At 43.0% G+C, this 12,669-nt stretch overlaps 1 protein-coding gene across 6 annotated transcripts in view; it reads left to right on the forward strand.

The window, feature by feature from the left end:
* Nucleotides 1-12,669, forward strand: part of ITPR2 (inositol 1,4,5-trisphosphate receptor type 2) — a 499,601-nt gene that overhangs the window by 135,641 nt on the left and 351,291 nt on the right. For 4 of the 6 annotated variants that reach the window (XM_040345602.1, XM_040345605.1, XM_040345603.1 and 1 more), the window contains exons 8-10: nt 513-659; nt 960-1,055; nt 10,636-10,749. In XM_040345602.1, coding sequence (XP_040201536.1) covers nt 513-659; nt 960-1,055; nt 10,636-10,749 — 357 coding nt within the window. The remainder of the gene's footprint in view (nt 1-512; nt 660-959; nt 1,056-10,635; nt 10,750-12,669) is intronic. The other 2 variants (XM_040345606.1, XM_040345607.1) reach the window with 1 other exon arrangement.

The raw sequence follows: 12,669 nt of genomic DNA on the forward strand, positions 1-12,669 counted from the left end.
TTCCTCACTGTGCCATCCCATTCCCTGCCTCGACGATCTCCCTACCTTCTCCTGTTTGCAGAGATGTCAGACGGCGGCAATCCATTATTCAAAAGCCGCGCCTCCTCCTCAGGCTGTCCCGTGATAGGCGGAACAGTAATTTTCCCAGCAGAGCCTCTGTTCAGTGTTCCGCCTATCACGGATGTCCTCTCGTCCGAGGCTGAGGATGAGAAAAATGTATAATTTTCCTTCCACTTCACAATTATGCCACTTTGTGTTTGTCTATCACATAACATCCCAATAAAATACATATATGTTTTTGGTTGTAACATGACATGACAAAATGTGGAAAATTTCAAGGGGTGGGAATACTTTTTCCATAATTTTTTTCCATGAACTACAGAATGCCTCCCCCCTATGCTTTGAGTATGACAAAGGGGAGGGTTTTTTAGCCAAATTAATAGTGCAGCCTAGACATGAAGGGGGTAAGGAAGTCTTTGTAATGTAACTAGTGCTATCTGTTATTTCCACAGGGCGATGTGGTTAGACTCTTTCATGCAGAACAAGAGAAATTTCTGACCTGTGACGAATATGAAAAAAAGCAACATATCTTTCTCCGTACCACCTTACGCCAGTCTGCCACATCGGCAACCAGCTCCAAGGCCTTATGGGAAATTGAGGTAATTCTCTCTTTTTTTAAATTTATTGCCATACTTAGAGTGCAGACATGGATAGGGAATTCAGTCAATTGCAGGGTAGATAAAAAATATTTTTTAAAGCGTCCAGTCGGATTGACTGTGTGACCCACAACAAACAACGTTCTTTATTTTCTTACCTAAAAAGGAGAAACATTGTAGATGTGTAGATGAAAACTGCAGAAAATCAGTATTCCAAATATTAATAGCTAGTCTTCATTGGGTTGCCTATGACTTTTCTTGTCTTGTATCGATCCATTGACATAATCACGTCTGATCTTGCAGGTCGTGCATCACGATCCATGCCGAGGAGGAGCCGGACAGTGGAACAGCCTTTTCAGGTTTAAGCACTTGGCTACTGGAAATTACCTGGCGGCAGAGGTGAGACATTTATTAAAGCCCAGCTCAATCCAATGGTTATTGGAGAAAGCATAAATTCTCTGTCTGGTCTTAATCGCTATCTGTGTGCCCACCAAGAATATTTCCCCTTACTTCCTGTTCCATTGACACCCTGTCTTCCCAACGGGGGTCACAGACAGAAAGTTAAAGAATAAATCCAAGTATTGATATTAATACATAGTTACATAGATCCAGCTTGGACCAATGTAACTATGTATATAACATACCTGGCTGATGCCATTGGAAGCTGGAAATCACACACAGCTACTCCAGTGATCTTCACTTGGCAACTGGCCTGCTGCATTCTGAACTCAGGAGGACAGCTGTTTGACATGGGAACCATTCATAAAATGCTCTGCATTTCCTGAATGAATGCAAAGCATTTTCTGATTGGAGGAGATGGAGAGCTGGGATGGTATCTTGCACAGTAATACAGACTCTTCTCTTGTACTGAAATTGTTTATTCTAATTTGACTGCACACTTTGAGCTTCTTATAATGTGCATTAGAATTTGCACCAAGTCCTATGGCTCCTTACTAACAGGTATACTAAAGGATTTTCATCGTTTTAGGGGTCACCATTTGACATGGTTTGGTAGAGTGAATGCTCATAAAATAAATAAACTACCTAGAAAAATCGATATCTTATATACAGTGCCCATAATACTTCCACGGACTTTTTTTTAAACAGGTACATAGGGCATTCTTGACCTTTGTATGGGAGGATAGACATTTAAGGCTGGCTTATGATGTTTTACAGAAACATAAATCGGAGGGTGGAGTGAGACTTCCGAACGTAGCTTTGTATTACAAAGCCATGACCTTGGTACGCATTATGAATTGGTGCCATGACTCTCTGAAAAAGAGAAGACACTGGCAGGCAAGAACTTGGTGGGAGCCCCGTGGATCCCGGCTGAGTCCAGGGGTCTATCGAATTGGGAGTCACCAATAACTAAAACAACTTTGTATGGGAAAGGTTAAATAATTCGGGAAAGTATTCTCCTTCAATATCCCCTCTAACCCCACTGGGAGGATATCCTTGGTTCCCCCCAGAGGAAGAGTTGAGAAATTTAGACTTATGGGGATTGGATGAGAAGGCCACATGTGCTAGGTTTGCCCCATGGGGCACTTTGTTAGTATTGACCTTGTGGGATATACCAATGGCCACTTGGAGATACCGTCAAATGGCAGATTTTTTTTACAAACTGAAGTCTCGGTGAGGCCCTTGAACTCTCTCACTACCTTGGAGTCATGGTGTGCTAATAACCCAGAGGCTAGGCATCTGCTATTTTGAATGTATAAACTCGTACTTAAGGTTCAACATACCGCAATCCCCTATTTTTTAAGAGAATGGGAAAGAGAGGTTATAATTTTACATCTACACAAATTCAAAGTTTGGTTAAGTCAACGCATTATACTTCTATAAGCTCTCATATTCAGGAGATGTCTTATGCATTTTTGACTAGATGGATCGTACTCCAGTGCTTCTGGCGCAGATGTACCCAACAGCAGATGCTTGCTGTTGTAAGGGATGTAATCAAAGGGGCACCTTCCTCCACTTGTGGGGGACGTGCCCTAAAATCAAATTATTCTAGGAGGTGATCACTCCATGGATTAAGATTTTTTTTAAGAAAATGGCTTTTAAACCCAGAGAATTTTCCCCTTTACATATTTTCTGTTTCATGGGATGCCATCCTCTATTAAGTTCTATAAAAGAAGCATTACCCCACATCCATTGAATTCAGCCAAAGTACTGATACCTAGGTTTTGGAAACAATCTAGTCCTACTAGATGGATTGGAAAAGAGAAGTAGACAAAATAATGGAGAATGAGAGGTGGGTACATCTGGTTAAAGATAAATATGATAAGTTTAAAGATACATGGGCAGGATGGTTATACTATTCTTCTGATATATCTACAGATTAGGTATTATTGCCGCGTATTGCCATTCCATTAAGGATTGGAACATAGGGGGGTCTCCTGTTTAGATGCATCTGGTAAAGTTAAAAGAATTTTTACACCAAGTCATTTGGAGCCCACCTTATTTCCTGGCTCGAGGATGTCCAATGGCAGCCTGCCTAGGAATGTCTACTCCCTAAGACTGATATTCATATATCAATATGATATTCTAGCCCTTATCTCCTCAGAATTACTGTCCATGTCCCGCTCCGTTAATTCATTGGGCTTCAGTTCCTTCAAACATAGAGGTTCAGAATCACATGTGGGAGTTGCCAAGTGTACCTAGGCAGTCAACGGCAGCCTGCCTAGGAATGCCTACTCTTTAAGACTGATATTTATGCACATGGCTTTTTTTCAGCAGGAACGCGGGGGAACGCAGTTCCGGCACCTCCTGGACTGACTGTATGTAATGTCAAGGGGTACTGGGGTGTGCTGCAGGGTATTGATGCTCACTGCTGGCGGATCTATTCTAGCTGGAGGGGATCTATTTTTGCAGGGGGGTCTATTGTTGCTGAAGGAGATCTACTGTTGGGGGATGGGTCTATTGTTGATTGCTGCCAGAGAGTCTATTAATGCTGGCTGTGCGGAGATCTGTTGATGCTGCTGGGAATCTATTGTTGCTAGGGGGGGGGGGGGGTTTGTTGTGGGTGGTGCATTGTTAGGGGGATCTATTGTTGCTGGCTGAAGGGGAAACCAAATTCCATACAAATTACTTAGCACAACAAAATGATACTTGGTTCTGTATTGTCTAAAAGGGCGGTACTGGGAGGTGGTGAGGGGATGTAACCAAGGGACGTTGCTCGGAGGTGGGTAGGGGCGGAGAAAACAAGTGACTCGGAAAAGGAGAGTTCCTGCACCTATTGTCTGAGAAAAAAAGCCCTGTTTATGCATCAATATGATATTGTGCTAAACACCGCCTAAGGGCTCTTTCACACGTCCGTTCCGTTCGTCCGTTTTTTGGACGTCCGTTAACGGACCGCAATGCTTCCCTATGGGCTAGCGTCCGTTAGCGGATGAGCATCCGCTAACGTCCGTTAGCATCCGTCTGCGTTCAGTTCCGTTTTTTTGGACGGAAGAAAACCCTATTTTTCTTCCGTCTAAAAAACGGAACGGACGAAAAACGGACGTTAACGGATGATCCGTTTATCATCCGTTCCGCTAACATCCGTTTTTCTATGTAAAAAGCCCAAAAAAAAAAAAAAAATACGGATGAAAAAACGGATGGAAAAACTGATGCAAAAACTGATGCAAAAACTGATGAAAAACTGATGAAAAACTGACGAAAAACTGATGGAAAAACGGATCAACTGATGGAAAAAAAAACTGATCTGAAAAACTGAACGGACGTGTGAAAGAGCCCTAAGGGCTCTTTCACACGTCCGTTCCGTTCGTCCGTTTTTTGGACGTCCGTTAACGGACCGCAATGCTTCCCTATGGGCTAGCGTCCGTTAGCGGATGAGCATCCGCTAACGTCCGTTAGCATCCGTCTGCGTTCAGTTCCGTTTTTTTGGACGGAAGAAAACCCTATTTTTCTTCCGTCTAAAAAACGGAACGGACGAAAAACGGACGTTAACGGATGATCCGTTTATCATCCGTTCCGCTAACATCCGTTTTTCTATGTAAAATCCCCCAAAAAAAAAAAAAAAACGGATGAAAAAACTGATGCAAAAACTGATGAAAAACTGATGAAAAACTGATGAAAAACTGATGGAAAAACTGATGGAAAAACTGATGGAAAAACGGATCAACTGATGAAAAAAAAACTGATCTGAAAAACTGAACGGACGTGTGAAAGAGCCCTAAGAGCTGTCCCACTGCTTACACCATTGGTACAAAGTGCTGTGTCATGTTCAATACTCTGCTAGCCCCTCCCACCAGCCATGATGTGCATGCATTGCACAAAAAGCCGCAGGGACCCAGTAATGATGTTACTGGGTCCAAAATGCTGTAATGAAAACAGGTTTTATTAAATAATTTTATTAACATGTTGATACTGGGGAAAGGAGGGAAAAAGACAAAATATAGGCAGATTAAACTTCAGTTACTGGATTCATTCATACTGTGCAATGGGAATATTGTGTGCTCAAATGTATGTATGTATATATATATGTATGTATGTATGTATGTATATATATGTATATATATATATATATATATATATATATATATATATATATATATATATATATATATATATATATATATATATATATATATTGTGTATATAGTGATAGTCCCTGTCTCTGTATAAAAAGTGTAAAAAGTTTGAGAAGCGCCAGCAGAAGTTTTGTGAGCGATGAAAACTGTCTTTTAAGCTTTCTCTGGATTTGACCAGATCAGGGCTGAAACTTAGTTGTTTCTGTGGTAAGGGGAACTTTTTGCCAAAAGGACTGGAAAGGTCAGGACAACTATGAGGGCCTAGGAGACCAAGAGAGGGTCTGGGAGGCTGGGAAAGCTGAGGCTGCTGGTGAGTCTAGGGAGGCTGGAGAAAGTCCGGACGACTTTGAGAGTGAGCAAACCCAGGGGAGGTTGGAGAACCAAATTTGGAGGCCAGGAGTGGGACCTTGCAGCAAGGTACTGCAAGGCTGAGTGAGCCTAAGAGCCAGGTGGCTCAGTATTTTATAGTTGTGCCTGCTGAACCCGAATCCCCCTGCGTGGGAAGTCATATGCTGTAAATACTGTTTGTTTCTTAATAAATGTGCGCTACCAGGCCCTTAAAGGGGTGGTTCCCCCTTAAAACAAATTTCTAACAATACATTTGGAAGACTGCTTACACTGCGGGTAGGCTGGCTTTTTTTTTTTTTTTTCCGTACATACCTCGATATCGCCGTTTCATCCGTCGACTTCCGGGGTATGAGTCTTGTGGCAGTGGGCGTTCCTAGTTGATTGACGTTCCTCCGACCGACGCATACTTGACGTCACGACTTTCCGAAAGAAGCCGAACGTCGCTGGGCAGGCGCCGTATAGAGCAGACTCTATACGGCGCCTGCGCAATGACGTTCGGCTTCTGTCGGAAAGTCGTGACGCGCAGTATGCGCCGGTCGGAGGAACGCCAATCAACTAGGTCCAGCAAGACTCATACCCGGAAGCCGAGGGATGAAACGGCGATATGCGATATGATCGAGGTATGTACGAAAAAAAAAAAATGCCAGCCTACCCGCAGTGTAAGCAGTCTTCCGAATGTATTGTTAGAAATTTGTTTTAGGGGGAACCACACCTTTAATTATAGTGCCAACTGCCGTGGACTCTACCACTGAGCTAAACATCCCACATATCACTTTATACTGTATATAATCTACATCCGGGATAGGTGACCTTAAAGGGGTGGAGATCTTCCTGAACAACATGGGAGGAGTCAAAGATCACCAGGCACAGTGTCGCCTCCTCACACCTGATTTAAACCTCTAATTGCCGCACTACTGTGTTGCAATTGCACGGCAATCACGGATATAAATTAGGTGGTGAGGAGGCCACATATCGCCTCGTCACTACCTGTCAAACACATTCGGATCACTTTTCAGAGGAACAGCAGTGCCTGGTGTACTACGGTAGTTGTATTCGGCAGCAGCACGCTTAGGGCTCGTTCACACATAAAGTTAGGGTGTGGTAAAACCCTGCGGTTGAGTCTCAGTTTTACTGCCCCCCAATCTCTACCCCCTTTAGCTGCTGAGGCAGCAGTCAAAGGTGTACACATACTGCAGCAGGAATTAAAACCCCTGTTGCTTTTGGTGGGTGCTACCGCCTGCCTATCGCGACCTATAGGGCCACTCTGTAAGGGCCCCGCAACTGCATACTTCTGTGGGGTCCAAGGTGGTGAGAAAGCAGCACAACGCTGCCTGCTGTAACCCCTTGTTTGCTGTACTGTATAAGATGGCAGGGTATTGGGATGGCTGTTCAGCAAGCCTAGACCCAGATCTACCAGTCACCTGAATGAGATCTACTGCTAGATCGTGATCTATGGGTTGCTGACCCCCGGTCCGTATAAAGGTAAAGAATAGGAAACTACATTTTTTTTGTAGCAAAGTCACTGTAAGCATGGTAAGTGATGCTGTGGACATAAGTGACATTATATTACTAAAGCATTCCTGATCTCTGAGCTCCTGAAGGATCTGTTTTATTGCCGTCTCTTCAGAAACGTGGAAAGTTTTTCAATGTCACCCAAATTGCAAAGTGTTGTCTCAGCATGCTGGCCGGGGCCTGACATAGCTGGAGCCAGGCCAAGCCAAGCCGAGTGCTTAATGTTACGCCTTGTGTTGCTTTTTCATTTGCATGCAAAGTTTGCCTTAAAACTGTCTGCTTGACTGCGCTGCATCTTTATATCCAGACATGAAACCAGAGCCAATTCCTCACGAGACAGTAATACATGTATCCATTGCTACGCTTTTCACATTGGTTTCCTGAAACGTGTCTGCCTTTCCCTTTTTATCGGTTTTATTTAGTTTTATGATTTCCTACATTATTTTGTAAATTTTTCACTTTTTTTACTGGTTGTAGTAGCTGTAGAGTAGTGACGGGTGCTAGAGACCAAACTGCAGTCTGCGCACTGTGCAGCTTACAGCAGCTTTGGGGAACAAGCAGAGCATGGCATGTGGATTCAGAGTTTAGTTATGTCAAACCCCACTCACATTTTTTCACATACAGTGCAAATAGATTTAAAGCTGAACTCTGGGATAAGCAGCTTTTGTCTAAATACAAGAATCATAACTTGATGATTGAGCATTGTGTATTTCTTTCCAAATCTGTGCAGTAATCCAGTGCCAAATGTTGCCTCTGTGCAGGAGCTTCCTGTAATAAAGACCGATCAATGCTGCTCTCTCATCTAGTGCAGGGTGACTGGTCTTGTCTCCCCCCCCCCTCTTGTAATTATTTGCAGACAGCCTGTAGTGGGTGGAGCTGCTAAGCTCCTCCCACAGCTCTGCCCTCTGCACAGGCTGTGCATGGCACAGTGATGATGGCACAGCTACATTTACAAGGTAATAACTGGATCTGAAAAGGCGTTTAATGCACACAAAGTGGATTTATATGGCTGGTTAGGAATATATTTAAATGAAGCTTTTGTGACTGGAGTTCAGCTTTAAATTATTATGATATATATGTATGCAAAAAAGTTTGGTTTATAGCTATGCAAAAGAGCACCGATTTACAGAATGATATGTAATAGTTTCAAGGATGTAACTGAATGAAATAAATAATATGTACTCTATATATTCTTGTGTTTTTTTTTCTTACATACACACAGGGCCACCATCAGGGGGGTACAGGCAGTGCACCTGTAAGGGGCCCAGAGGTCCCCAGGGGCCCGGATGGCAACCCCCTTTAAAAAAAAAAATATATATATATTTTTTTATTTTATATATATATATATATATATATATATATATATATATATATATATATATATATAAATTATTATAATTATTATTATTATTAAAGGGCCCAGAGGTCCCCAGGGCCCCGGATGGCAACCCCCCTTTTTTTAATAAAAGCATTACATTTTTTTAATTTTATTTCTTTTATATATATATATATATATATATATATATATATATATATATATATATATATATATATATATATATATATATATATATATATATATATATATATATAAAAGAAATAAAATTAAAAAAATGTAATGCTTTTATTAAAAAAAGGGGGGTTGCCATCCGGGGCCCTGGGGACCTCTGGGCCCTTTAATAATAATAATAATTATAATAATTTATATATATATATATATATTTTTTATTAAAGGGCCCAGAGGTCCACAGGGAACTGAATGGCAACCCCCTTTTTTTTTATTTTTTATAAATGTTTATTTTTATTTTTTTATATATATATATTTTTTGTATTTTTTATTAAAGGGCCCAGAGGTTTATTTATTTATTTATTTTTTTATTACAGGGCCCAGAGGTCCCGGGTGGCAACCCCCCTTTTTTTGTAATTTCTTTATATAAAAAAATAAAATTATTTGTGTGTGTATGTATATATAATATATATATATTTTTTTTAATTAAAGGGCCCAGAGGTCCCCAGGGCCCCAGATGGCAATCCCCTTTAAAAAAAAAAAAAATATATATATATATATATATTTTTTTATTAAAGGGCCCAGAGGTCCCCAGGGCCACCCCGGATGGCTACCCCCCTTTTTTATGTATATTTTTCTTTATTTCTTCTTTTTTTTTGTAAAGGGGCGCCCCCCCCCCCCCTGGTTCTCTGCTCCAGGAGGGCCCATGCCTGAAGCTGTGTAAGGGGCCCCATAATTCCGGATGGCGGCCCTGCATACACATATGTATCTAATCAGACTTCAGCTGCATGCACATCGTCTGTCAGAGAACCTGCTGCCTGGTCTGGAGAGTAGAGTGAGCAAAAACATCACTTGGGTTCACACTAGTGCGATGCGGGAACCCTGCGAATCCACTGCGGTTTCCCGCATCATACCCGACTCGCATGACAGTTCACACTGCCATATGCGAACAGCTGCGGAGTGTCAATACATTGTTAATGACACCCCCATTTCAGCTCACAGATCGCACTGCGAACTGTCAGTTCGGACATGATTCGGATCGCATAGGTGTGAACACCCATGGGATCCGATTCTGGTGCAGACCAAAAAAAGGGTCCTGTGCGAGTTTAGTCTGAAGGCGATGCGATTTCAGCCATACTATCTGTATGGCTAAAATCGCATCGCACGGACGGACATCGCATGTGATTTGCACTGCAGTGCGGTGCAAATCACATGCGATTTTGCACCATGCAGCAGTGTGAACCGGCCCTAAAAGTGTCACTAAACCCACCTCAGAATAACCTAATCAATCAATGCTGTATTACGTGCTGTTCTCAGTACTCAGTCACTCAGTAACTATAAAGCCTCGTACACACGACCGAGTTTCTTGACAAAAACTTGCTGGGGGATATGTTTTTGCCGAGGAAACCGGTCGTGTGTACATTTTCGTCAAGGAAACTGTTGAGAAACTCGACGAGCCAAAAAGAGAGCAAGTTCTCTATTTCCTCGACGGGAATGGAGAAACTTGCCTTGTAGAGTTCCTCGACAGCCTAACAAGGAACTCGACGAGGAAAACGATGTGTTTCGCCGTCGAGTTCCTCGGTCGTGTGTACAAGGCTTAAGATTTGTTTTCTGTATTCTGCAAAAACCTGGTTGATCCTGCTTCTCTCTATCTCCTCCTTTTGTTCATGTCCCCTATTTAGTTAGGGATTTTGCAGCTGTGGTGGCAGCTCTGCACATGCTCAGTTTTCAGTGAGTTTCAATGCTGAGCATTTCCTTCCTATCACATCTGACTATAGAGTCACACATGTGGATATATGCACAGTGGTAAATGACAGCCCTCTCCCTCCTCCTCCATGCCCACTAACCAGCTAAACACAATTAGGGCGGGATATTACATGTAGATTAATAGTGGCTTCACCTCCCTGTTATTCTAAGACACAGGCTAGAGGAACCGAACACAGTCTGTGACTGGCAGAAATCTGGCAACACCATGTTCTTTCCACAAAATAATAAAGATTTAAGTTCAAATATATATTTGTATGCCAATTTAAAACAGTTTGTTGATATTATTCATTTATTTTTACTCTGTATTCCAAAGGCAGTTTTTTTCTATTGTGACCAGCAGCAGAGGACTAGAGGCTCCTCCTGCTTATGTTTATCTGCAGACAGACTGGGAAAGATCTGTGACAGCTGTATATCGATTAGGAAAAAGGTACTTAGGTGTTTTTTTATTAAAATCATTACAGTGCCATCACCCACATACCGAAATAGAAGGGACAATGTAAATTAAACAGTGTGTGTTTAGTATCACTTTAACAGTGTTCTGCTTTTTCTTCTTTGTCCAATCAGAAGCTGGAAGTGTGTTCTTGATCATGATGTGCTGTGTGGCAGGAGTGTATGGATTGAAAGGCTGAAAAGAATTACAAATTCTTTGCTAGTTATAAAAAAAAAAAAACGAATTTGGGTATAGAGCTGTTAGCTCAGTCCAGCTTTAACCACTTGAGTACCAGCCTGTAATACCCCTAAGGCCGGGTACACACGAGAGGATTTATCCGCGGAAACGGTCCGGGGGACCGTTTCCGCGGATAAATCCTCTGGCGGATTTTGATCTCATGGTTGTACTAACCATGAGATCAAAATCCCCACGGAATTCCGTCCGCGGTGACGTGTCGCGCCGTCGTCGCGATGATGACGCGGCGACGTGCGCGACGCTGTCATATAAGCAATTCCACGCATGCGTCGAATCATTACGACGCATGCGGGGGATGGATTCGGACGGATTGATCCGGTGAGTCTGTACAGACCAGCGGATCAATTTCTTAGCATGTCAAGAAATTTTGATCCGCTGGAAATCCATCCCCGGGGACAAAAATCCGCGGAAACAGATCCGCTGGATCGTACACACCAGGGGATCTATCCGCTGGAGCCGGTCCGCGGATCAATTCCAGCGGATCGATCCTCTCGTGTGTACGGGGCCTTAGGCTGCATTCACACCTAGGCGTTTTTACGCCCGACGCTATTTCAGCCTGCAATACGCTGGAGGGGTGATTTAACATTGTCGGCTATGGAGATGGTTCACATCTCCACGCGAAACGCCGTACGCCTGAAGCTCAAAACAAGTCCCGGACCCTTTTTTTCAGGCGGCGTTCGGCATAGCCGACAATGTAAATCACCCCTCCGGCGTATGTTAGGCTTAAAAAACGCCGCGTTTTGTCGCGGCAAATCGCGGGACAAAATGACACAATTTGTCACGGCAAATCGCGGTACAATACGCCGCATTCAGGTGTGAATGGAGCCTTAGTTACCAGGCTATGGTTCAGTTTTCAGTTCTGTAATAGTTTACCCGACAATTACAATGTCTTACAACACTGCACCTGAATTAATTTTGTATAATCGTTTGAGACAGATATAACTTTTTTTTTGTATAGCTGTGCAAGACTGAAGAGAAGTCTGGAGTTCAGCTTCAAAGCCCTAATCCAGAAAAACAAAATGTTCTCTCTTGCAGTGGGGCAGGAGGGGGGTGATCGGAGTGGTGGGGAACCAATCTCGGATGGCCTCCTGTGGCTTCCCCCAGTGTTGCAACCGGCTTCTCCTCCTCTCGTTTTCACTGGCTGTCAGTCACTGCAGGGGGAGTCACAGGGGGATCAGTTTCAGGAATTTACCCCACCCTGTTGCTCTGATCGCCCCTCCATGTGCCCATGATCCCCTTCCCTCGCAGCTCAAATTCCCCTTTGTCCCCCCCCCCCCCCGCAGTGCTGCCAGCCTCTTCTTCTCTCCCTTCAATTGGCTGTCAGCTGCTGCAGGCAAAATGAAGAAAATGGCTGCACACCAACATAACGGAAGTCCATTTATTGAGTGATATTAAAAGTGCCATCACAGGTACATCAGCTGGTAACAGAGGTTGACGCGTTTCACACAACTAACTGTGCTTATTTATAACCCTGAAATGTGCCACTGAGATTCCGTAAATTGAGGGGGTTTGGCATATTTACGGAATGTCAGTGGCACATTTCAGGGTTATGAGTAAGCACAGTTAGTTTTGTGAAACGCGTCAACCACTGTTACCAGCTGATGTACCTGTGATGTGTGTCATGCACTTTTAATATCCCTCAATAAATGGACTTCTGTTATG

The sequence above is a fragment of the Rana temporaria genome, chromosome 3 (assembly GCF_905171775.1).
Source record: "Rana temporaria chromosome 3, aRanTem1.1, whole genome shotgun sequence".
Classification (NCBI taxonomy): Eukaryota; Metazoa; Chordata; class Amphibia; order Anura; family Ranidae; genus Rana; species Rana temporaria.